This window comes from Scatophagus argus, chromosome 15 (genome assembly GCF_020382885.2).
Source record: "Scatophagus argus isolate fScaArg1 chromosome 15, fScaArg1.pri, whole genome shotgun sequence".
Classification (NCBI taxonomy): Eukaryota; Metazoa; Chordata; class Actinopteri; family Scatophagidae; genus Scatophagus; species Scatophagus argus.
In genome coordinates this window covers 14,415,985-14,438,035 of record NC_058507.1, presented here as the reverse complement: position 1 = coordinate 14,438,035, position 22,051 = coordinate 14,415,985, and the positions used below count along the sequence as shown (strand labels likewise).

General features: G+C 40.8%; 4 protein-coding genes and 1 long non-coding RNA gene across 9 annotated transcripts; 4 read left to right on the top strand and 1 right to left on the bottom strand.

Annotated features, from left to right (window-relative positions):
- The first annotated feature begins 1 nt into the window (after position 1).
- Positions 2–3,034, top strand: zbtb8os (zinc finger and BTB domain containing 8 opposite strand). Of its 2 annotated transcripts, XM_046412467.1 has the most exons (8): positions 2–208; positions 433–457; positions 557–678; positions 790–872; positions 1,321–1,373; positions 1,610–1,708; positions 1,887–1,923; positions 2,109–3,034. In XM_046412467.1, the coding sequence occupies exons 1-8, from the start codon at positions 127–129 to the stop codon at positions 2,193–2,195; spliced, it is 588 nt and encodes a 195-aa protein (XP_046268423.1). In that variant the 5' UTR covers positions 2–126; the 3' UTR covers positions 2,196–3,034. The 2 variants fall into 2 exon arrangements, with proteins under 2 accessions (XP_046268423.1, XP_046268424.1); XM_046412468.1 differs by lacking the exon at positions 1,610–1,708.
- Positions 2,553–4,448, bottom strand: LOC124071699. The gene is made up of 2 exons (XR_006845379.1): positions 4,312–4,448; positions 2,553–3,095 (listed from the first exon to the last, which is right to left on the bottom strand). It is a non-coding gene; the product is annotated as an uncharacterized LOC124071699 (long non-coding RNA).
- khdrbs1a (KH domain containing, RNA binding, signal transduction associated 1a) lies at positions 4,388–10,221 on the top strand. Of its 3 annotated transcripts, XR_006845376.1 has the most exons (11): positions 4,388–4,715; positions 5,269–5,396; positions 5,925–6,041; positions 6,149–6,295; positions 6,473–6,600; positions 6,734–6,995; positions 7,125–7,201; positions 7,298–7,359; positions 7,489–7,663; positions 9,433–9,494; positions 9,582–10,221. XR_006845376.1 is itself a non-coding variant. In XM_046412465.1 (9 exons), the coding sequence occupies exons 1-9, from the start codon at positions 4,625–4,627 to the stop codon at positions 7,596–7,598; spliced, it is 1,122 nt and encodes a 373-aa protein (XP_046268421.1). In that variant the 5' UTR covers positions 4,388–4,624; the 3' UTR covers positions 7,599–8,484. The 3 variants fall into 3 exon arrangements, 1 of the variants encoding a protein (XP_046268421.1); XR_006845377.1 differs by lacking the exons at positions 9,433–9,494; positions 9,582–10,221 and adding an exon at positions 8,514–8,689; XM_046412465.1 differs by lacking the exons at positions 9,433–9,494; positions 9,582–10,221 and having other exon boundaries at positions 7,489–8,484.
- An 808-nt stretch (positions 10,222–11,029) lies between these two features.
- Positions 11,030–15,213, top strand: tmem39b (transmembrane protein 39B). Its single transcript, XM_046413796.1, has 9 exons — positions 11,030–11,226; positions 11,882–12,084; positions 12,259–12,478; positions 12,634–12,717; positions 13,020–13,174; positions 13,585–13,918; positions 14,268–14,455; positions 14,543–14,663; positions 14,842–15,213. Exons 2-9 carry the CDS (start codon positions 11,954–11,956, stop codon positions 15,073–15,075), a joined length of 1,467 nt encoding a protein of 488 aa, XP_046269752.1. The 5' UTR covers positions 11,030–11,226; positions 11,882–11,953; the 3' UTR covers positions 15,076–15,213.
- Positions 15,214–16,136: 923 nt separating this feature from the next.
- ccdc28b (coiled-coil domain containing 28B) lies at positions 16,137–21,998 on the top strand. Of its 2 annotated transcripts, none has more exons than XM_046412949.1 (6): positions 16,137–16,525; positions 17,850–18,136; positions 18,537–18,706; positions 18,932–19,086; positions 20,367–20,389; positions 20,517–21,998. In XM_046412949.1, exons 2-6 carry the CDS (start codon positions 17,901–17,903, stop codon positions 20,569–20,571), a joined length of 639 nt encoding a protein of 212 aa, XP_046268905.1. In that variant the 5' UTR covers positions 16,137–16,525; positions 17,850–17,900; the 3' UTR covers positions 20,572–21,998. The 2 variants fall into 2 exon arrangements, with proteins under 2 accessions (XP_046268905.1, XP_046268904.1); XM_046412948.1 differs by having other exon boundaries at positions 17,740–18,136.
- Positions 21,999–22,051: the final 53 nt, after the last annotated feature.

Here is a 22,051-nt window from a genome sequence, read left to right as displayed (position 1 = left end):
AGTCAGCAACACGTTACTACATCCGGAAATCCCCATCCAGCCCATGTTGATTATCCTAGCAGAAGCAACTGTTATGACCAAGACCAGATTTGAACTTTTTAAACGTTGAACACAGTTACAGCTACAATGGATGACCGTGTGCTAGATCTGACAGAGGCACAGGAAGCTATAAAGTCAAAATACCCTCCAATTAACAAGAAATATGAATGTAAGTCTAACGTTGTAAGAAATACTGTCGCTAGCTTAGAATACTGTTAGCATTGCTTGTGAAAACAGCGATACAACTCTTACCAGTCTCCAACGTCGACTAATTGAACCTAATATTATGTCAGTGCTTTAATTTGTTGAAACCGTTTATTTACATGTGACACATGTCATCTTTATCATATTGGTATTATATCTGCTGCTCTAAGATGCCTTTTACTGTTACAGACCTGGATCATACCGCAGATGTGCAGTGAGTATGTTTTGCTATCTTGGTAAATTGCTTGTCAGATCTCCCATTTCTCTGCTGTTCAGTGGTCATCACTGTGAGATTTGTTGCTGTCTGTTAAAGAATCCACTCCTGGGGTGACTCTCTGGAAGAAGCCTTTGAGCAGTGTGCCATGGGCATGTTTGGCTACATGACAGACACAGAGACAGTGGAACCGCTTGATACTGTTGATGTGGAATCAGAGGGTATGAGCACAGACTGTTTGTCTTAAATTAATTTTTTCTGTACCTGTATCAGTCATGCTGTGTCCACATTATCAAAATCAAACTCTGTTCATATTTTTCCCTTCTCTAAAGGTGAGGACTTGGAGTCTCTTCTTTTCCACTTCCTAGATGACTGGTTATACAAGTTTAGTGCAGACCTCTTCTTTATTCCCAGGGTAAGATAATTTAGTGCTGAACATATTTTGAATGTAGGTTAAAAAATATCCAGAGGAGGCATGATGGTGTCGCATCAAGAACAATCACAGTTCCATTTCTGGATTTCACCTGTGACTCACTTGTCCCCACTGGTGTCATGCAATGCAAAGACATGCAACTCTCCATAGGTATAACTATGAATAACACTGTCTGTGCTTGTCCTTACAATGGACTTGAGACATGTTGAGGTGTTTTCCTTCCCTTTGTCTGCTGTATGCTGCAATGACCATTAGAGAGCTGTGGTTCTGAAAAGGATTTGCATCATAACGTACCAAAATTGCTTGTTGAATGAGTTGGTTGATTTACAGTGTTGTGTATAATTTACATAATGTGTATTTAGAGTCTGGTTTGATGAAAATATGTTAAAGTCTTGTTAATTAATTATTTCTTTTCTTTTCTTTCCTCCAGGAGATCAAAGTTTTGCACATAGACAGAATGAATTTCAAGATCCGCTCCATAGGGTAAGTTTGGGTACTTCTTCACATTAACATGAATGTTATAGCTTAACAGGGGTGATTATATGTTGGAAAAGGTCATCCTAAAATGACTGTTTATATATTAAATGGATGTGGTTGTTAAAAACCAGAAGTGCTTTAAGTGGCCACAACATTTGTTTGTACCAATTAAAACAGACTGGAGCATTAGGGACGTTCAGTTGTTAGCTTTAGTTCATGAGACTTCATGATGGCATCCCAAGATGCAATCACACAGAAAACACACAGAACTGGGATCTTGAGAGGAACATGAACATCACCAGTGTAACTGAAAAGGGACAACAGCATCTGCATTTCCTGAGGCAAGTTCAAGCTGAAACAAGAGTTGTATTATCACCTCTTCAAACTCTGTCTGTTTTGGCTCTGCTCCACCGCAGTCTAAGAGGAATTGATTTTATTTTTCTGTTGTTACCCATCTAAGTTAAACTGCTGTCTTACATGGACGCTTTCCTTTTGGTTTTTGTTTTTTTTTTGTTTAAGTTGGGGTGAAGAATTCTCTCTGGAGAAGCATCCACAGGTAAGCCAATAAATAGTGTTTAAAGAATATGAGGAATTATCACTGGAAGATTGATTATTCATAGTGCCATTCTGTACCTTATCTATTATTTGTTAAACACTTACAAATTATGTGAAATAAATAAAAGATAGATAATTGTAATTCATTTATTTATTTAAGTGTTATGTGCTGTGTTGTCAATCCAGGGGACTGAGGTGAAGGCCATCACATACTCCGCAATGCAGATCCACGATAAAGAAAAACCGGAGATATTTGCCATTGTTGATATCTGATGATAGCTTCAGAGGCAGAGCACACTCCTGGTTAAATGGAGCTCGATTAGCTACATGGCCAGTTTAAGTGGCCTTTTGTGTAAAACACTGATTATTGAATTGTAAACTCTAGTTTTCTACTCGTGGCTTGAAGTGTTTACAATGAAAGATCTTTCTTACAGAGTAGTAATATATATATTATATATTGCATTATTTCAGAAATTATAAAATTTAGAAATAAAACAGTTGTGAGGAATGGTGATGATATGCAGAGAAACACAGTGCACGGAAATAATAGAACTTGTTTTTATCACATTTGTTGACTCAGTTTTACTTGAAAAGTTTTTGAAAATTCTTTTCTTAAATTGGATAGTGTTGATGCCTTATTAATCATTGTAAATAAGTCAACAGATTTTTATTTTTTTTTTCTGTGGGATTACATAAGTGGTTACTAGTAGTTAAATCTAAAATCTCACTTTTGAATCATTGGTGGAGGTTTGGAGGATTTGGAGGACAAAGCAGGAACCAAATGTCACTTTTGAGTTCAGTACAGCAGCATATTAGATGTCATCATTATAAATCGTATTTTCTCTTTGAATGGGTTAAATTTACTTGCATACGTATGCCTTTAAGTAAGTGTATCATCATCATCCGTGTTAATTGCACTATGGCTGATTGATTTGGGTTAATTTGTTGTTACTTTTTGAGCGCACTAATGCTAAAGATACATTGCGGACCTCATGGGTCTGTGCCTGTTCAAGGGAATCAAATTTGCTTCCTATGAGTCATTGTTGCAGGACATTTTCTTCTGTATTGTATTGACCGAATGTCACAGCACAACAAAGAGATTTCAACCATAACAGCTGGTTTGTCTTGGTGCAGACTGTATGCGTGTTTTGTTTGGTGCTTCATGTTGAACCTCTGTGGAGAGAAAATAGTCAAAGCGTTCATGTATGTCTGGTCATGCTGGTTGTCCTTTGTACAATTCAACATTCAACAAGTACTTTGCACTTATGAAATTAATTCATCATTGTGTGCTGATCCTGTAATCCACTTTCTGACCCAACTGGATGCGGGTTTTGTTGGTGTCTTTATGAATCAATACATGAATACATGTAATGCTAATGGGGGAGCCAGGAGAGAACAATAAGATCTGACAAACATGACCACACTAAATCATTGCAGTGACACAGGTATGATGAGCAGATTTTTGCAAAACACTTGTGTGTTACATAATAGAGGAAGTTCATGTCTTGGCTTGTGACTATTGCTGCATATTGCCTGAACAATGCTAGACTGTTTCTCAGAGTTTCTGGGTTAATGACCTCATATAAAACCTGGAAACAATACATACAACTAAATGTAAGATAATGACTAAAATGAAAGAAGATGCGGGCAGGAGTATATATTATATTTACACATAGCTAAAAGAAGGCTCAGTCTTCATTGTTATTGACCAAATACATTTATAACACACTGTATAACAGAAATTTGTTGTGCTGTTGGGCTCTAGTTCTTCAGGTAATGCTGCTGTGACAACAGGATCTTATCTTAATATATGTTAGTCACTGGATACACTTAAGGATGGATAACAGAAAAAAACTATTCCCCTATTCATATCCAAAAATTTGCACATTACTACTGCCAGTCTTCAGTATTCTGGACTGATAGATGATTTGCTTTCCATGGTCTGCTGAGGCCTGTTTATGGGATGAACACCACGATCAGCCACGGTGTCCATATATTGTTTAGAGCACAATATGAGGTCACGCCCTTGCTGTCTTTTCTTGCAAACATACTTAACTGGTATGGCAATTGCACGAAAGCAAGACTTGTTAAATGCAGAAAAAAAGAACCAGATTTTGGCATAACCTTTAACATATCAATAAGACACTAGTGCACATCTGGATAAGAGCCTCTGTCCTGATAGGTGCGTCAGGAGGTCACCATGAACGCACATGTTGTGTGTGACCTCCTTAGTAGCATTAATGCGGAATGATATGACGTGATTAAACTGGAGAAAGACTGGAGTTTGCTACAGTTTAAATAACTATGTAAGTGTCTACATACCAAGTGGCCCACTTAATAACCCTGTGTGATCATTCGCGGTACGTAACTTGCTCCTTGGGCTTTTTACCTTGGCGCTCTGTGGCGGTGACGTCATCGTCTTCTCCTGGGTCTCTTCCTCCCATCATACTCAAATGCAGCTGCGCCATTCCTTCTTTGTCCATTGAGGAGAGCAAAAAGACTTGCAGCGGCAAGGTACCGCGGCAGTTTGACCGTTTATGCAGTCGGACATCAGCTGTTATCCCCGCCGCTGCAGCAGCTTTGTTGCACGAACCAAACAAGGCTTCATTAATTAACAAATCCGCGCTGGTTAATTAATTTGTGAGTCAAACTCAGCTAATCGTAGCACATCTGAGTTCTCTATAGCACAGAAGAAAATCAAAATGGAAGACACAAAATACCTTCCGGAGCTCCTGGCTGAAAAGGACAGCTTGGATTCATCGTTCACGCACGCCATGAAACTCATCTCTGCAGGTAAAATTAATACGGTGGCTTGCTAGCATATTCAGGCTAACACAGGCTAGCTAGCCGTAGCATGGGCTGAGGCCTTGAGCTACAGCGGCCGGCAGAAACCAGAACAATGGTGGAATAAACACGTGGATGTTGGCGATGTGGGTCAAACCCCCACGTTTGAAAATGGATCTTTTTTTTTATTATTTAAAAGGCTCTGAAGCTACTTAACAGGATGTATAGGCATATTCCTTTGCGCAAGAATTGGTTCATCGTGTTCTTAACACCAGAGGTCTTTTGAATAACTTGAATTGGCTTCGACTCTGTTTTTGAAAGACAGGTTTATTTAATGTACATGCAGTTGCAGTGTGCTGCACAGAGGGGAATGCAGAATGTGATCAGTAATGACCCAAGGGCTCGATAGTCAGTTGCAAGCTGTGGAACAAAGACACTTTGTTTTGACTTGCTGAGATGTGTCCCACTTTGCTTAACGTCAGAAGCACATCTCAGTGGTTTATAGTTGGTTGGTCTTTGTGTCTGTGAATGCTGCACACTTAAACACTTTTCTTGTTTGCAGAGATTGACAGGATCCAGAAAGGGGAAACCAAGAAAGAACCAGAGAAGGAAACCTATCTAGACTTATTTGCTACAAAGAATCTCAAACTGAAAGAGCGAGTGCTCATTCCTACCAAGCAGTATCCAAGGGTACGTATATTTTATTTTTCTCATTGAGGGTCTGACCAGTGCCTGCTGTCCCTAAGGCCGATTCAGCTGTGTTTAGTGACTCATAAATTTTATCAAACTGTTTTTTTCACTCAAAAATAAAAGACATTTCTCTCCCTCAGTGTGGGACCCAGAGAATTAAAGGTTATTTGTTCAAGCGTTTGTACACGTCTAACTATTCTTTTGTATCTTATTGGGGCACCTCTTGTCTGCCAGCTTTCTGGTTCCAGAATTAGCCAAGTCATGCGCCCAGTGCCCTACTAAGCTTGTTTCTACATGGATGATTTTGCCGTAGTCTAAAAGTGCGGGAGGGGGGCTGTGGTAGTAATGTAGAGCGAAGAAGGGATTTTTTTTTTTTTTTTTTTTGCGCTGCGTGTGAGAACCATAACCTGATTTCATGTTGGAGCAGATCCAAAGTTGAACCTGCTTCACATTTACATTACATCTGGTGTTTCTCTTCTGTAATGGTAACAAACAGTAATATGATGCTATAATTTTACTTTCCTACAGGTCAACTTTGTTGGTAAACTTTTGGGACCTCAGGGCAGCACGATCAAGAGACTCCAGGAAGAGACTGGTGCCAAGATTTCAGTTCTGGGTAAAGGGTCCATGAGGGACAAGAATAAGGTTTGTATAGAAGAGTTTTACTTGCTACATTGTTCAAAGGATGTTGCCCCGTATCATTCCTGTAGCTGATATTTGTTATGTTCATTCCTATTTAATATATTTATCAGGAGGAAGAGCTGAGGAAGGGTGGGGAGGCCAAATATGCTCACTTGGCTATGGAGCTGCATGTGTTTATTGAGGTGATGGCACCCATACCAGAAGCCTATCTGCGTATGGCTCATGCCATGGAGGAGGTCAAGAAGTTCCTTATCCCGGTACGTGTTCGAGTGAGCCTTGTGCGTTCTGATTACAGAAAGACTTTGTGTACTTAGCCTAAATACACAAAATCTTAACACATTATCTGGGTTCCAAGTATAAAAGCAACTTCTTCTTTATTTGCCCCAGAAGACATCCATGTATAACTGACATAACTGTTTTTGTCTTGTCTGTAGGAACCTGGTGAGCATGACCCATACATGGATCCCCACTTCCTGAATGGAGCTCAGGATGGTTCAGCCAGGGGGCGAGGTGGTCCCCTTGGACGGGGCAGAGGTGGGCCACCTGGTGCTGGAGGACCAAGGTAGGGAACTGATTCACTGATTGGCCTGTTAAATGCGCAAATAGTTTTGGGGTGGAGCTATCCACCAAAATGGTCACAGGACACATGTTTGCTTCTGTAATATTTTGTCACATTGTACAACAACTTTCCACAGGGGACGAGGAATGCCACGTGGGGGCCCTCGAGGAGCAATGCGAGGTGGAGCTCCACGGGGAGCACTGGGACGGGGCAATGCTCCAAGAGGTGCACCATCTGGTAGGGGCGGACCTCCTTCCGCTCCTAACAGAGGAGGCTCAGCTCCCCGCTCTAGACCCCCTGCAGCAGGAGCTCCAAGGATGCTCCCTTCTGCAGCCATGTCACACCAACAGGGTCCTCCTTCGGGGTCACAGCCCAAAGCTGATGCCTATGAAGACTATGTGAGTTGCTTAAGTCTTCTGAAGTTTCTCAGTGTTTTTATGAACTGTTGGGTTCAGTGTAGGTTTCTTTTGTCAAAATAGTTGCTACTCACTTGACATTGCTTGCTTATTAATTTGTTTTCCCTCCAGCCTTCATATGATGAGTCGTATGCAGAGCCTGCCTATGAGGGATATGATAGTTACTATAGTCAGCAATCTGCTCCTGCGTAAGTCAAAATTAATGTAGTTGACTTTATCTGCCCATTTAATCAGATTATTTAAATGGGACAAGTACTGGATTAACACTTCTTTACTACCCACAGGGATACTGAATATTATGATTATGGACACGGAGAAGCCCAGGAAGCATCATACGAAACGTATGGTAAGTTAATATCCATTTTCGTCTTACCGTTGGGCACATACTCTCACTACATCAAGGAGGCTTGAGCCTCTGTTTGCCTCTCTCGGATGTGACTTGTGTTTTCATTTTGTGTTCTTTCTATGCTTGTAGCTCAAGATGACTGGGACAACTCGTGGTCCAACTCCGGGGCAGGAGGCAAGGCTCCAATGTCCAGGCAGACAAAGGGATCATACAGAGACCATCCATATGGAAGATACTGAACGGCTACTGGTAGAGAGTTGCTATGGCAACTGTCTGAGATTGTAACTCTCTGAATTTTTCAAAAGTAATTTCCCTCTCGTTTGCTCCTTTTTTATGGTTTATTTTACTATTATTATTTTTTTTAACTCGGTAGTGATGTTTTGTTGGATATATCATAGAGTGCCAGACGAGGAAAAAAAAAATGAACACTTCGTTGTTTATAGCTATTTCCATTTAATGTTTCAGTTGTATAGTTTCCGGTTAAGGTCCTAATGCCATAAACCTAACAAAGGAATAGGAGTGACATTTTAGTGATATTTGATGGTTATCAGTATAGTTAATTGTTCCTGAACAAAATGTGATTGTGGCGATAAACCTCTCGCACGCAGACTGAATTTTTTAAAAGTCCTTTGTGACAAGACAAAAATCATTCATAATGCCTCAGTGTAACTTTACTCTAACTAGAATAGACTTAGTTCCAAACTCAAATACAGCCCTGAGCTGTTCTGATTTAAAAACAAAAGTCTTATTATACATTTCTTTACAATACAAATTTCACCTTGTGTGAAGTTATACAATCTCCCAAAATCCCATTGAAATTCATTTGACAAAGAAAAATATTTATATACTATTTTTGCCACCCTTACAATTGGTATACTATGTCTGTCGTACCTGTTACTTGCAAAATCATCGCTTGCAATCCTTACTGTGTGTAAGAAAGGCTGCCGTCACCTCAATATCTTGTACATAACCTTAGGACATTTGTGTATGCTTTAAACCGTGTCGTTTCAAAATGCATAATGCTTGTGTACCTTTTGGCTAAATAGGATACTAAATATATCCCAAAATGTTTTTCTGCAGTGCGTGTTTCAATAAAGTTTCTAGTTTCTTTTTAATCAATCTAAACATGGTATTTTGCCTTTGTTGTACCAAAGGAATGCCTTCAGTTTGTGAAAGTGGTCCTCACTGGTTCTCGTCAACGCTGAATCAGCTGTATGTATACACGTCAGCCTGACCAAAACGACCGAAATCAGTGTTTTGACAATGGGCTTATCCTCTTTGTCTGTTTTCAAAACTATTATAAACGACACATGTAATGTCACCTTCAAAAGAAAAAAAAAACAGCAAATAAAGCTCATCTTTCCTTGAGGTAATGTGCTGACAAATACATACTTGACTTGATATAGTGCTTGAACATGTATTGTCATTAATATTTAGTTAGTGCATCTATTCAGTCTCTCAAGAGAGCAATGTATCTTCAGCCACTTGAAATAACTGAATTTCAACAGTATTTCAAATCAAGCTTGCAGGGATCTTACTTGACTTTGATGCAAAGTCATGCTGGCTGGTTTTTATAAAAGAAAAATATCGCAGAGGAGAGGATTCTAAAAGCCTAAAGATCGCCACAAGAAGGTAAAACTAACCCCAACACTCATTTGTTAGATTTTTGTATTGTTTTCTGTGCAAAACATCAAGTAATGCAATTCATCCAAAACATACCAAAAACACTGAAGTACAAAATTATGCTATCTGTAGTTATTCCGAGCAAAATAAGCCGTACAAAACAATCAGAAATGGTTGTGATGCAACTCTTGCTCAAATAAAACCAATAATGGTCCATTCATTTCACTCAATACTTAACAATTTCCATCTTGATAATTTCTGTAGAACATAGATTAATGAAAATTACTAGTTGCACTCAAAGCGTTAAAACATCCCATTGGTGGACAAAAACCCTTCAGCTTGAGTTGCATGATATTTTTGTAGTACAAAGTTAGCTTTGCATGTGTTTTGTTCAGTCTGTGGATGTCGGTGCTGGTGTGTCCAAGTGCTCATTTCTGTTTCTCTTCTTAGGTTGTCAGAGAACTGCGTTTGTGCAGTTAACGCATTGAGCTCCACCTTAAGAGACATGTAAGGTCAGTATAAGAGGAACTGCAGATGAGCCTTGAATTTTGCTTTCAGATTACAAAATTTCTGTTTCTCTTTTTTTTTTTTTTGTACAGGTTCAACGACGTCCCAGGAAAGATTAGAGGTCTTGCAGTGTCTCTGAGACTGATTGCTTTATCCCTCAAGAGATTTGTATGTTGTTTTTCTTTTCTTTTTTTTAAAATGTACGGAGGGATTTTTCTCCATCACTGAGAAAATGCTCTGCTCTTCTGAATTGCTGTCATTGAACAAAAGAGTTTTTGTTTGTTTAAATGAATGTGTCCAGATTTACATTATTTTTACAACATGAGATTTTAACTGCCTTTTTAAAAAAATAAAGTTTTTTATGTAAATGTGTTTGCATTTTTAAGTAATTTTCACCAAAATTGCACTGTTTGTATTGTTTAGATGCAGAGGTTTTGCAGAGTTAAAGATATAACTGTTCAGTCTTCTCTTATATTATTTATATTCATGGAGGTTATTTTGATTTACTATATGTTGTCCTGTCTGATAAACAGATCCTCGCATAAGAACTGTCAACTGAGTTCTTTGATAATACAGACCCTGCTGAGTTTTAAACTTCACACTGCACCTCCTTGTCAGCTGATAATGAACAATACAGGCAAAAGTATCCAGACACACCTTCTCAATGGGCTGTTTTTCAGAGGTTGGGCTGGTCCCCTTACTTTCAGTGAAGGGAAATCTTAGTACTTCAGCATACCAAGACATTTTGGGCAATGATATGCCTCCAACTTTGTGGCAACAGTTTGGGGAAGGCCCTTTTCTACTCCAGCTTGATTGTGCCCCAGTGCACAAAGCGGGGTCCACAAAGACATGATTGAATGACTGTGGAAGAACTTGACTTGTGGAAAGCCTTTCCAGAAGAGTGGAAGCTGTTATGGCTGTGTTTGACTGATGATGTATGTATTTGATGTATTAAGAATGCAATGTCATTAAAGTCCCTGTTGGTATAACGGGTAGGTGCCCTAATACTTTTGTCTATGTAGTGTATGTTCAGAGCTGTTGCCACCTTAAAATGAAATTAAGATTTGCAGAGTAGTTTTTGTGCTGTGGCGTCTGCGGGTGCACAGGAAGAGACCTGGAGCCTTCAGTGGGTCACTGCTAGCACCAGTGATGTACTCCAAATACTGACCCGTGTTTTTGGAAAATATCGATGTATTTCTGCATTCAAAGGTGGCCCTTAACAATAAAGAAAATATTATATTCTGTATGTCTTTTCCCAGTTTATCCGTTTATAGCGTTAACCCATACACGTGAGATAAAATCAAGAAAAAGCAAAAGTCAGTCCAAATTTCAAAAATAATGGTCAGACACCCTACAGTCAGCACAAAATGATTTTATGATGCCCTACTACAGCTGCAACAGCCCTGATCTGTAAAAACTGGTGTTTTTTATGAAGCTGTACTTCAGAGGATCATAAACATTTAAGTTTATTATCAGATCACGCTGCTTCTCCGACCTTACTGTGGCTGTTTGAATATCGGTGGAATGTCCCTTTAAAACGACTCTCCTCCCACAGGTCGCTAACACATCCGCGCCCCCATGTATCAGCGGCTAGTTGCATATCAACAATGACTTTGTCCGCTTATTTCACAGAGAAACACGCCAGTATTTCCATAAGTATTCTGAAAATCTATTGCGTTTAACTTGCTGTCTGTGCAGAGGAGCAGCATCTAACACAGACTACGCACACTGCCGGTGGTGAGCTTACATGTTCCTGTCTAGCCTGTTTGTTAGGGTGGTTGGAAGCTAGCTAGCTAGTTAGAGGCACTGTTAGCCTAGGCCTCAATCTTTGTATTTAATCAAGCATGGTCTTGGCGGACAGCTCGGAGTCCGTCGGTCATTGTACGGGTCCACGTTGTGTTCACCCACTGCCTCGTGTCTCAGACCGAGACGGCTCTGGCGAGCTGTTTGACCCGGGAAGAGAGCAAATGCAAAGAGAGCTACAAATGCTAGCTTGTAATGCCAGCTTCCGCAAAACTTGCACCATATTAAGAGATGCTTTGGAGCTGGTAATAAACATGTTTAACGCTAACTGTTTTTAATTTTTATTTAGAAGGGAGGGTTTATGCAAGTCATTTGCTTTGTTTTTGCGTTGTACGTATTGTGATTGGTAATAAAAATTAGATTTCATAGATGTATTTAAGCTCGGTTGTCCACCACTTTATCTTTATTACTTTACAGTACTTTATTATTATGTTACTAACAACAGATGGACGCATTCTGTCCTTGGTAATACACATCACAGACTTAAATTAAATTATTAACATTTTCAACATTATTATAAACTTATTTGATATTGCAGGTCATCCCTCCTTATCACAGTGTGTCTGACCTGCCCTCTTGCTGTAAACAGGTGCAATATAAGGGAGAGAAATCCTAAAACTAGACACGTAGCTGGGAGCAGCGAGCCGTGGGTGTTTCTGTGATGGCTGGTGGAAGGAGAGGGGCTAACCGTACTACGTACTGCAGACCTCCACTAAGCAGCGAACCAGGCTCGGTCAGCAATGGCAACCACTCAACCAGTTCCCCAGTCACAGGTGTGCGATCTCGTACAAGGTAAGTCCACCTCGGATATGCCACTGCTAAGCATACACACTCTGAGAGTAACAGAAGCGAACATTGAGAATCAGGAAGGATTTCTTCTCATCTGGGCTGCGGGAATGGACTGTAACATGGGTGTGGCATACTCCAATGGTATACATTATAACAAAAAGCTCATATTGTCTGCAGGAACGGTTCAGGAACGTGCATGTCCAGCCCCCCGCTGGCTGCACAGACGGTGGTTCCTCTGAAGCACTGCAAGATCCCTGAGTTATCTGTGGATCGTAACGTGCTGTTCGAGCTCCATCTTTTCTTCTGCCACCTCATTGCCCTCTTTGTCCATTATGTCAACATCTACAAGACTGTGTGGTGGTACCCGCCATCACACCCTCCCTCACACACATCACTGGTGAGTACTCATTGGGACAGCTGGTCATATTTATTATTGTCTTCAGGTATTATTGGGCTACCATAGATCGCTGTAACTATTGGTTTTACATTTGCATAACTTTCCGCAGTGGGTGTGTTGAGAGAATAATCCTGAATCATAATTATTATTCACAGAACTTTCATCTTATTGATTATAATATGCTGGTGTTCACAATCATCGTACTGGCAAGGAGGTTAATTGCAGCAATTGTAAAAGAGGTAAGCGCTCTATTTTTGTGAATTGTGTTTCTGTACATTCAAATATCAAATTATAGACCAAAAGTCATTTTGCTCTGTATTTGATACAAGGATTCAGAATGAAGGCCAAAATTAAACTGCTGCAGATACTGAGACACACTGTACCCTTTGCTTCTGAAGGGTTAGACTAACTGTGTTTTTCCTTTTTACTCTGCCCATTGTTACTGCACTTTTGTTTCTCTCATATATATTTGTGTTTCTAGTTTAAATTAAAGTGTAATGGCAAGATTATTTTTCTGTCTCTCTCCTTTTCTCTCCTCCAGGCATCACAGAGTGGGAAACTATCCTTCCCTCATTCGATCTTTCTAGTAATGGCTCGGTTTGCTGTACTAACGCTGACAGGCTGGAGCCTGTGCCGCTCCCTCATTTATCTCTTCAGAACTTATTCTGTCCTCAGCCTGCTCTTCCTCTGCTACCCGTAAGTATCCACCGGAAGTACGAAGAGGGCTGCATTCATACCAGCTACATGCACTGCTGTTCAGTGATCCGAGCAGCAGTTGTATCCCAGGCACTGCTGCCTGAGTGTGAGCTAGTTGTTCCTCATAATAGCTGAAGGGCAGTCACAGTCTCGCTCCACCGATTCCCCTGACAACAATGTCGTTGTGTTTGTTGTTTGTTGCTTGTTTTCTCTAGAGCATTATGGTGAAGAGCTTAAATTAAAACACAGCCTTGTAACGGTATGTGCAAAAGGTGGTCAAGTTTTAAGTGTTTTTACCATCGGTGCAGACACACATTCAGTGTGATCATACTTTCACAATCACCCTGACAGGATTTTGGTGCAAGGCTTTAGGTATCTTAAAAGCTAATAGCAGCTGTTGTTTTCCACAGATTTGGGATGTATATTCCATTCTTCAGGCTGAGCTGCGACTTCCGGCGAGCAGGTCCGCTCTCCCCCATTGCCAGTATCGGCTCCAAGGAGGTGGGCAGTGTGGGCCGGGGCAGGGACTACTTCACTGTGCTGAAGGAGACGTGGAAGCAGCACACCAGCCAGCTGTACAGTGTGCAGCCCATGCCAACCCACGCCTGCTGCCTCTCCCCAGATCTCATCCGCAAGGAAGTGGAGTATCTGAAGATGGACTTCAACTGGAGAATGAAGGAGGTGTTGGTCAGCTCGATGCTCAGTGCTTACTATGTGGCCTTCGTACCTGTTTGGTTTGTGAAGGTAAGAACCTGCTGGACAATCATAAGCATCGTTAAACACAAATGAATGCAGTTATTGTTTCCACTCTCGACTGAAGCTAAACCCCTTTTACTTTTCTCTCCCTGCTTATTTTTATCACTTTAACTTCTTTTTCTTTGCTTTTTGCTTACTTTTCCGTGTTTTTTGTTTTTACCGTCAGTTACTGTTCTGCTAAAAACTTAGAGTCCCTTTCAAAATAAACCTCCATTTTAACAGGAAACAACAAAATAAGACATTAAAAATGTAAACCTGTATCTGGGCTCATTTACATTTCTCAATGTCTTTTGTCTTAATAGCCTTAATATTTTTCTGCCTGTATATTTTCCTTCAGAGTACACAGTATGTGGACAAGCGCTGGTCTTGTGAGCTGTTCATCCTGGTGTCCGTCAGCACGTCCGTCATCCTCATGAGGCACTTATTGCCACCTCGATACTGTGACCTGCTTCACAAAGCTGCAGCTCACCTGGGCTGCTGGCAGAAAGTAGACCCTTCACTTTGCTCCAATGTTCTTCAGCACATGTGTGTACTCTTCATAGTGCGTTACTGTTCTCTGGGTCCATTTCTGTTTTGTTCTTGATCTCATGTCGCTGTTTTTCTTTTGTGTAGATGGACAGAGGAGTACATGTGGCCACAGGGAGTCCTGGTCAAACATAATAAAAACGTCTACAAGGCTATGGGTCACTACAATGTTGCAGTTCCATCAGATGTGTCCCATTATCGCTTCTATGTGAGTATTTCTAGTATTTCTAAATGAACAGGTCCTGTAAAACAACAGCAGACGCCAGAGACTTCAGAGAGCTTTCACTGACACATCCTGTCATCTGATAATGTCTGTGGTTTTTCACAAAGGCAGCTGTTTTCACGTTCTTTATCTTATACCATCCGGTCTCTTTTCATTCCCCTAGTTCTTCTTCAACAAGCCTTTACGAATATTGAACATACTCGTCATCCTGGAAGGTGCCATGATATTCTACCAGCTCTACTCGTTGATATGTTCAGAAAAGTGGCATCAGACGATATCACTGGCTCTGATCCTCTTCAGCAACTACTACGCCTTTTTCAAGCTTCTCAGAGACAGAATAGTCCTAGGAAAGGCATATTCATACTCAAACAGCTCATCTGACCAGAAAGTCAGTTAGACATAAGTTATTACTGGTTGCATTCATTTTGGAACAAACATACCTAAGAGCTCTGTATTTTTTCTACATACTGCATTTTGTGTCACGTTTTGTTCTGATCTGCCATAATAAAAAGAAATATTTTTGTATGACTTTAAAGGCTTGCTTTTGTTTTATTTGTGTTTATTTTTATTATTCCTCTGTGTTTTTGAAACAAATGAAACTTTAAATATGAACTGTTTTTTAGCAACTAGATGTTATTTCTGCTTGACTCTTGTTGCTTGAAATGTTTTAATGTTGCCAAATTATTAAAGTGATGTTTCTTCCCAGCTATTGCATATTTACAGAAGCAAGGAGGTAGGAGAGGCTGAATCTTAGCAATACTGAATGTGTAGCACTGAAGTATTTTAGAATTAGACCCGAATTTACGTTGTTTGAATTTTGCTCATAATTACTAGTACTAAATTTTTTGCTCTGATTTATTTGGTCATTTTTAGATTTTACAATTCAAGTCAAAATAAAAAAAAGGACTGCTCATATTGAACACTGAGACAACAATAATCAACCTCCAGATGTATTCAGACTGCCAAATCAGACCAATGATCCAAACACAGTTCAGTTGAGTGACTAAACTGGGAAGCCTGAATTTCATACCTGAATCTGTAAACTCAAAAGTAAGATTTTTGAAATTGGATATCTTGAAATTATCCTCAAAGAAAGAAATTCAAATTTGTGTTTGTCCCTGCAAAATAGGAGAACTTCATTTGCACTGATGGAAAATGTTGTGTAGCAGTTGCAGTATAAAGTAGGAAGAGAGTATAAATAAATATTAAACATATAAACCAAAACGAAAACAATCAATTATGTGTGAATCCAAAATGTGTTTAAAATCACATTTGTGTTAAAAGTGAATCCACTTATGGGGGTTCCCCTGTTTGCCATCAACAAAACCGGTAGTGGTAGTCATGGTTCAAGCAGCCAGTGACAGTGAGGTACAATCTGTAAATTCACACGGACAACATTGGCGCCACCGTGTGGCCAGATTGCAGTACCTACAGATCTCAGAGTAAATCCTCCAGGCTGCAGTAGTATGAAATGTGAGTTAGATATTTGCAGAGAACCACTATGAGCGGATCAGCAGTACATCGCCCTGTGATGACTGCATCTGTGTGACAGGCCGTAGAGTAAACAGAGACACCAACCTGCAGGGCTGCCGCTCTTCTCCAGGCGTGCAGCGGGGCGGACTGTCCCTTTAAGACAGATAAAGGCGACAGCTTCGCTCGAGCCCAGCGCATCGATGCCGCGCGCTACATTTCACCAGTAATTTACACTGCTGCTGCAGGGATAGATCAACATCACTGTGGTTCGGAACGGCCAATTCAAATTAAGTGTACTTAAAGGTTTTACATGGCGGGAGGAGAAACGAGACGCTGTGCGCGGCCGGTTTGCTCCCTGATGTGTTATTGATTCGGTAAGTCTTATTTGTGTCATTCGGAGACGACAAATCTGTTCACACACGTCCTCTCTCACTGAATTCAAGAATATGGTCTACCAAACTGCTGTCTGCGTGCTGTTATTAAGTTAGCTTTTCTACAGTATTGATGTAGGACATGTAAAGAGGGATTTGAGCGCACAAAGTTGCCGTTGTGTATTACTGTAGTGGCCATCTTTGGATCCGACTTTGAACGGAGGCTGGCGCAGTGTTTGAGCGATAACATCATAACAGTGGTTTCATCCATTGTGATGGGATAAAGCGTTATTTAGGCCCAACGGAGAGATCATAATGACTTTAATGCACTCACTTGACCTGTTCATGTAGTAATAAACGACCACTCTAATGTTGTATTAGTTTGAAGGTTCACGGAGCCTAATATAAAATAACGTTAGCCTATGCGAACAGTAAGCGAGAAACAAATGCAATTCAGCAATTAAGTCCTTCACAACATATTTAATTTATATATGAATTTTGACTTTCTTACGGGACTCTTCTGTTAAACTGGATCGCATCACTCTGTAAATTATTTTTTTTCCCTGGTCGCTCAGTGAGTGTAAACAGATCAGACCTTTAAACTCCACTATGCTATATCCAGTAATGCAGTACATTGATTTTCTCTTCTGCCCTTTGTCTAACAGCTATGTACATTATGTGCACTTGTGTAACATTCAGTATGCTCCTAAAAGGTTTTGTGTTTTGCATCTTGGTGCAGCAATTCGATCAGTTACCTATCAGTGCGTTTCTGTCATTCATGCAACAGAAGATAAAAGCAAAGCCTACTGCAGTGTTGTTATTTTGGATGTTATGATAATTTGTGTGGCATGTAATTGGTTTGTTTGGTTGGAAAATGTCCTCAAACCAGGCATGCACCCTCCTTCAGGTCACACACACACATTTACACAAGGTCTTTCCACTTAAACTCTGGTCTAAAAATACCTATATAGCCTGCTTTTTTTACACCAGGGAAGGACAATGAAGGAAAAAGCCTGATAACTGTGTCATATTCACGTCAATGCAATCTCATTTAGGGAGGTAGTTTAGTGGTAAACTGTTCCTCACTGTCGCTTAATATTACATTGTAGAAGCACTAAATAACACCACTGACTGGGATCTTTCTGTAACAGATATATTGGATATGCTGTTAAATTAATGAAAGCGTAACTGAATGCTTTTTTTTCACTTTTTTGCAGAGTGGGGAATTAGCAGCACTAATTTTGGCACAGTCAGAATCCTCCACAGAGGCCTTTTCTCAGGGAGGGGAAGGCCGCTGGTTTTCAACTTCCTACCTTTGTTGTTTCAGGACATCCTGTACATCATCTTACCCCAGAGAGCCCCACTTAAATAAGTAATAATGGAAGACAAACGCAAGAAGCGGAGCCCAAAGGTGTCTCTCCCTCAGCCCCCTCCTCCCCCCATCAACCCCCGCAAACTCTCCGTCCTGCCTGCCAGCAAAAGCGCCACCTTCACTCTCGGCCTGCCGCAGCCTCCCTCCCCCAAGAACAGAGGCAAGTATAAGAGGTCCATAGGAGCACCGGGACAGCCCAAAGAGGTGTTCACAGCCGTCGTAGCTCCACCAAAGACCACAAGGTTTGTGTCTTAACTTAATGGGAAAAACAGCAGTATATTATAAACAACTGCTGGAAATGTTCTCCACCTTTTGGGTCCATCATTTTCAAATAAATAACTGTCTAAGTCAAGTAAAAATTTAATTTGAAAAAATGTATGTAAGTTTGAAAATCATTAACCTCCAGATTTGTGGACTGCCTCAGAATATGGCAGACTACATTCACCATTTTGCACGCACAGAGAAGTCAGCTGTGACGATATGTACTGTATGTGACCTCAGAATTGTTTTTCTAAGTGGGACTACCCAACTTTTCTGAACAACTGACATTTATGAGATGAGAGTGGACAGTTCCTAAAAAATCTTGTCATTTGGTTACAATGGCTTTCACATATCATCATAATGTTTCCTGTTTTTCCTCAGGCCCCACAGGGAGAAGCCAAAGGCCCCCCAGCCAGCAGGGCCCAGCAAAGTAGTCCAGTCTTCCCCCCTGCAGCACTCCTTTCTCACAGATGTCTCAGACGTGAGAGAGATGGAGGGAGGTCTCCTCAACCTCCTCAACGACTTCCACTCAGGCAAACTACAGGCTTTTGGTAAGATAACCTTGGAGAGGCCACCAAGGGAATATTCTCTTACAGGCTGAAAATAAAGCCAAGTGGAAGAGTGGCTTTGTTACATGAATCAGACTGAAATCAAATAGCTGCGGTGCTATTTTTACGCATTTGGTGCCATGGAAACACTCTCGACTTTGCTATAATCACCCTGCAACCAAAAGAGATTAGAGAAGTTAGACGTGTCTGGTTGAATCTGGTTCCTAGGTAAGGTGTGCTCCTTTGAGCAGCTGGAGCATGTGCGTGAGATGCAGGAGAAGCTGGCCCGACTGCACTTCAGCCTCGACAGCCACGTGGAGGAGCTTTCAGAGGACCAGAGGAAGTGTGCCTCCGATCACAACCTGGAGCACCTGCTCTGTAACGTAAGCACGATCCACAGCAGCAAAGGGTGTTTTTTGTCTTTTGATGAGACAGAAACACATTATCTCATCTTTCACATAAACCTGTAGGACCTTTTCAATGTCGGGCCCGTTTAAATGTCAGTTTTGCAAGCCAAAACTGCCCCCTAGATTACAAGAAATCAGTATATGTGCACTGATTGTTTGTGTCATCGTGGACAAGCCAGTGAAACAGCATCATGTGTTTATTTGGGTTAGCAGGTTTCTAGTGCAGAGGAGAGACAGTCTTCACTGTTGGTTTTACAAACAGTCTTGCCTGAGGCTTACACACAACACTGAAAAGATTTCACTAGTGAGAGATTGTGTAAAAATACCAATAAAACAAGCTGTACCAGAATGCATTTTTCAGCTTCACCGGCTAAGGCAAATAAATGTTAATTATTTACAAAAAACAAGATAACATCATCTCACTGGGAGGGATTTTTTTTAGATAATGGAAGCAGATTAATTATTAGCTGTCCACAAAGTGTCATGGAATATTTCATCATGGGAATAGAGAAACACTGAAATGTGCTTTTTCAGGACTTCAGGGGCCAGAAGAGAAAAGCATTTATCACACGTATGCAGTGTTAATGAGTTGGGCTCTTGACACAAAGTAATTTTCATGCACCACACCTATTTGTTTTCCTTCCTGTCACTTTCAGCTGTGAACCTTGCGATCGAGCAGATGTGCCATAGAATAAAAATACAATATAGAAAGGACTGTCTGAGACTAATCATCCTGTGTAAGCAGTGCTCAAATTGTACACAGTTCCTAATATGTTTAAATGTTGGATTTTATCCAGCACACATGGTGAAGTGTAGTCCAAGAATGCCTCGAAACACTTTCTATTGTTAGCATGTTGTGCGGCTCTTAGATACCCCCGCCTGGGGTTGGAATGCTGTTCTGTGGGTAGGTTGTAGTTTGAGGTGTGAGGGAGGTGACAAGAAGCCTTCAGCTCATGATGGATACTGGTATGAGGAATAATGGCTAGCTGTAGCCGCGGTGGGTAATTGTGCCTCAGAGCAGATGGACCGTGAAGCGACTTTTCCTGTGTGTGAAGGGAAGTTGAGCATTTGCTTCTGTAAACAATGTAGGCAGATGATGGAAGTTTAATTCAGATACTGACGTGACACACACGGGCTGTTATGTAATATGATCACATTTAGTGATTAGTTGCCTTGCGCTGCCGTATCATTTTCTATTTTTGGCTGTTTCTGTTTTACGCCACACCTTTCATTCATTTGTTTATTTGTTCCCACAGCTGGAAGAGCTCAGTACCTCAATGTATCCTTTCCTAACTGAATGACTGTTTATTTATGAGGATCCACCCAGCACTCCAGATGCAGATACTGGATTTAAATAATTTCTCTCTATGTCCGTCTGTGTGATTCCTTAATGTGTCCGCCTTCAGACAAAAGCTGCACTTGGCTGAGAACCAGGACCTGCCCAAGACATCTGGTCCCTGACAAAGTGAGGTACAGAGGACGGCAACCACACACTCATCTTCTCCCAACATCTAACCAGTCCAGGTTGCCATGGCATTGATCCAGCTGCCTTAGTTACAGAATGGAAAGATCCACAGGAGGGGGGGGCTATTTTTCCATTTGGTCTGTGAAGCTGAGGGAACAACGCAGTGACTCAAAGCATCAGAGCACTGAATGAGCACTCAACCAAAATCATAAACCCCTCATTCATGGCACAACAAGTGATCAGAGGGTTTACTGAACAGCTGTGTTGGAGGAAACATGTTAAGGTTTTCAGCATCCCCTTGGCATCAACTACCTTGGCTCTTGTTATTAGTTATAAGTGAATACAGGCATAGTCTTTGGCTCTCTAGTTGTGTTCTTTTCCCTTCACAAAAAGCACATTTAGGACTCTGTGTTTATTTTTATTATGCCTGTCAGTTACATAATTTCAGAAGGTTTTTGTCTCTGCTAGGAAAGGTCAAAAAATGAGCCATACTAAAGTAGCAGATATACTTGGCCCTTGCCACTGTGGTTAGCTCAGAACTCTTTTCACTTTTACTGTTGTTCAGAATACTCTCACACTTTTTTATATCTTTGCTTTTTAAGTTTAATACTGGAACACAAACTGGATTAAATCAAAGCAGGGCTAACCTCTTTGTTGTAACTGTGCATTTAAAGGGACTAATTTGAGAGACCTAATTGTATGTTGTATGATTAACTTACCTAAATGGTTTATATGTTTTGCCAATGTGCAATCCAGCTACTGTATCTGTTGACACAGATGGTTTAAAATAACGTTTGAGCTGCAGGATGTTATCTGTGCTTTAATAGGATTGCCCTTAGGCTTTGTTTTTGTGAATGATGGGCCAGTAAGCAGCATCCATCCAGGCTCATTCACCCTGCTGCTGAAGTGCTGTAAAATCACCCACTGTAACATGTAGGTCACAGGGACTCTGTCCAGTCTGACATAACACTGTGTTTGTTGGACAGCACTTTCGCAGAGTAATCTCTGACGAGTACAATTTCAAAAGGGCAGCTACTTTCATAGTGTATATGAGCTGAGATGATGCTTTGGGTTGCATTTAATTCCAAACTTGGCAGCGATGCACCTTGGCTGTATTATTTAATCCCTGACAAGCCAATTAAAGTGATGTGAGCGATCACAAAGCATGTCAACACTCTGGTAGTTTTATAATGTAATTTAAGTCTTTTTTACCCCTTGCTCAGCCTTCCTCAGCCTGGATCACCTCTATGGCGACATAATACATTTCTCATTCTGGTCACTCTGTTGAAGATGGAGAGCCGCAGCTAAGGGTTATTTTCACTACTGTCTACTCTGAAGATTATTTTCTCAGTTCATTGATTTATCATTTAGTCTATATTAAACCTAAAAAATAAAAAAGAAATGTCGATCCGAGTTTCCCAGAGTCAGAGGCTATGTTTCCATGTCTTGTTTGTTTTTCCAACAGTCCCAAACCCA

What these genes read in the sequence shown, in the direction of transcription:
- zbtb8os (XM_046412467.1), top strand. Translation starts at nt 127, where the DNA reads ATGGATGACCGTGTGCTAGATCTGACAGAGGCACAGGAAGCTATAAAG. An exon ending in TTCAAGATCCGCTCCATAGG is followed by an intron (nt 1,374 to 1,609) that starts GTAAGTTTGGGT and finishes TGGCATCCCAAG; the next exon opens with ATGCAATCACACAGAAAACA. An exon ending in CAGCATCTGCATTTCCTGAG is followed by an intron (nt 1,709 to 1,886) that starts GCAAGTTCAAGC and finishes TTTTTGTTTAAG; the next exon opens with TTGGGGTGAAGAATTCTCTC.
- khdrbs1a (XM_046412465.1), top strand. Translation starts at nt 4,625, where the DNA reads ATGGAAGACACAAAATACCTTCCGGAGCTCCTGGCTGAAAAGGACAGC. An exon ending in AGTCAGCAATCTGCTCCTGC is followed by an intron (nt 7,202 to 7,297) that starts GTAAGTCAAAAT and finishes TACTACCCACAG; the next exon opens with GGATACTGAATATTATGATT. An exon ending in AGCATCATACGAAACGTATG is followed by an intron (nt 7,360 to 7,488) that starts GTAAGTTAATAT and finishes CTATGCTTGTAG; the next exon opens with CTCAAGATGACTGGGACAAC.
- tmem39b (XM_046413796.1), top strand. Translation starts at nt 11,954, where the DNA reads ATGGCTGGTGGAAGGAGAGGGGCTAACCGTACTACGTACTGCAGACCT. An exon ending in CTCCCTCACACACATCACTG is followed by an intron (nt 12,479 to 12,633) that starts GTGAGTACTCAT and finishes TATTATTCACAG; the next exon opens with AACTTTCATCTTATTGATTA. An exon ending in TACCTGTTTGGTTTGTGAAG is followed by an intron (nt 13,919 to 14,267) that starts GTAAGAACCTGC and finishes ATTTTCCTTCAG; the next exon opens with AGTACACAGTATGTGGACAA.
- ccdc28b (XM_046412949.1), top strand. Translation starts at nt 17,901, where the DNA reads ATGGAAGACAAACGCAAGAAGCGGAGCCCAAAGGTGTCTCTCCCTCAG. An exon ending in AGGCAAACTACAGGCTTTTG is followed by an intron (nt 18,707 to 18,931) that starts GTAAGATAACCT and finishes TCTGGTTCCTAG; the next exon opens with GTAAGGTGTGCTCCTTTGAG. An exon ending in GAAGAGCTCAGTACCTCAAT is followed by an intron (nt 20,390 to 20,516) that starts GTATCCTTTCCT and finishes GTCCGCCTTCAG; the next exon opens with ACAAAAGCTGCACTTGGCTG.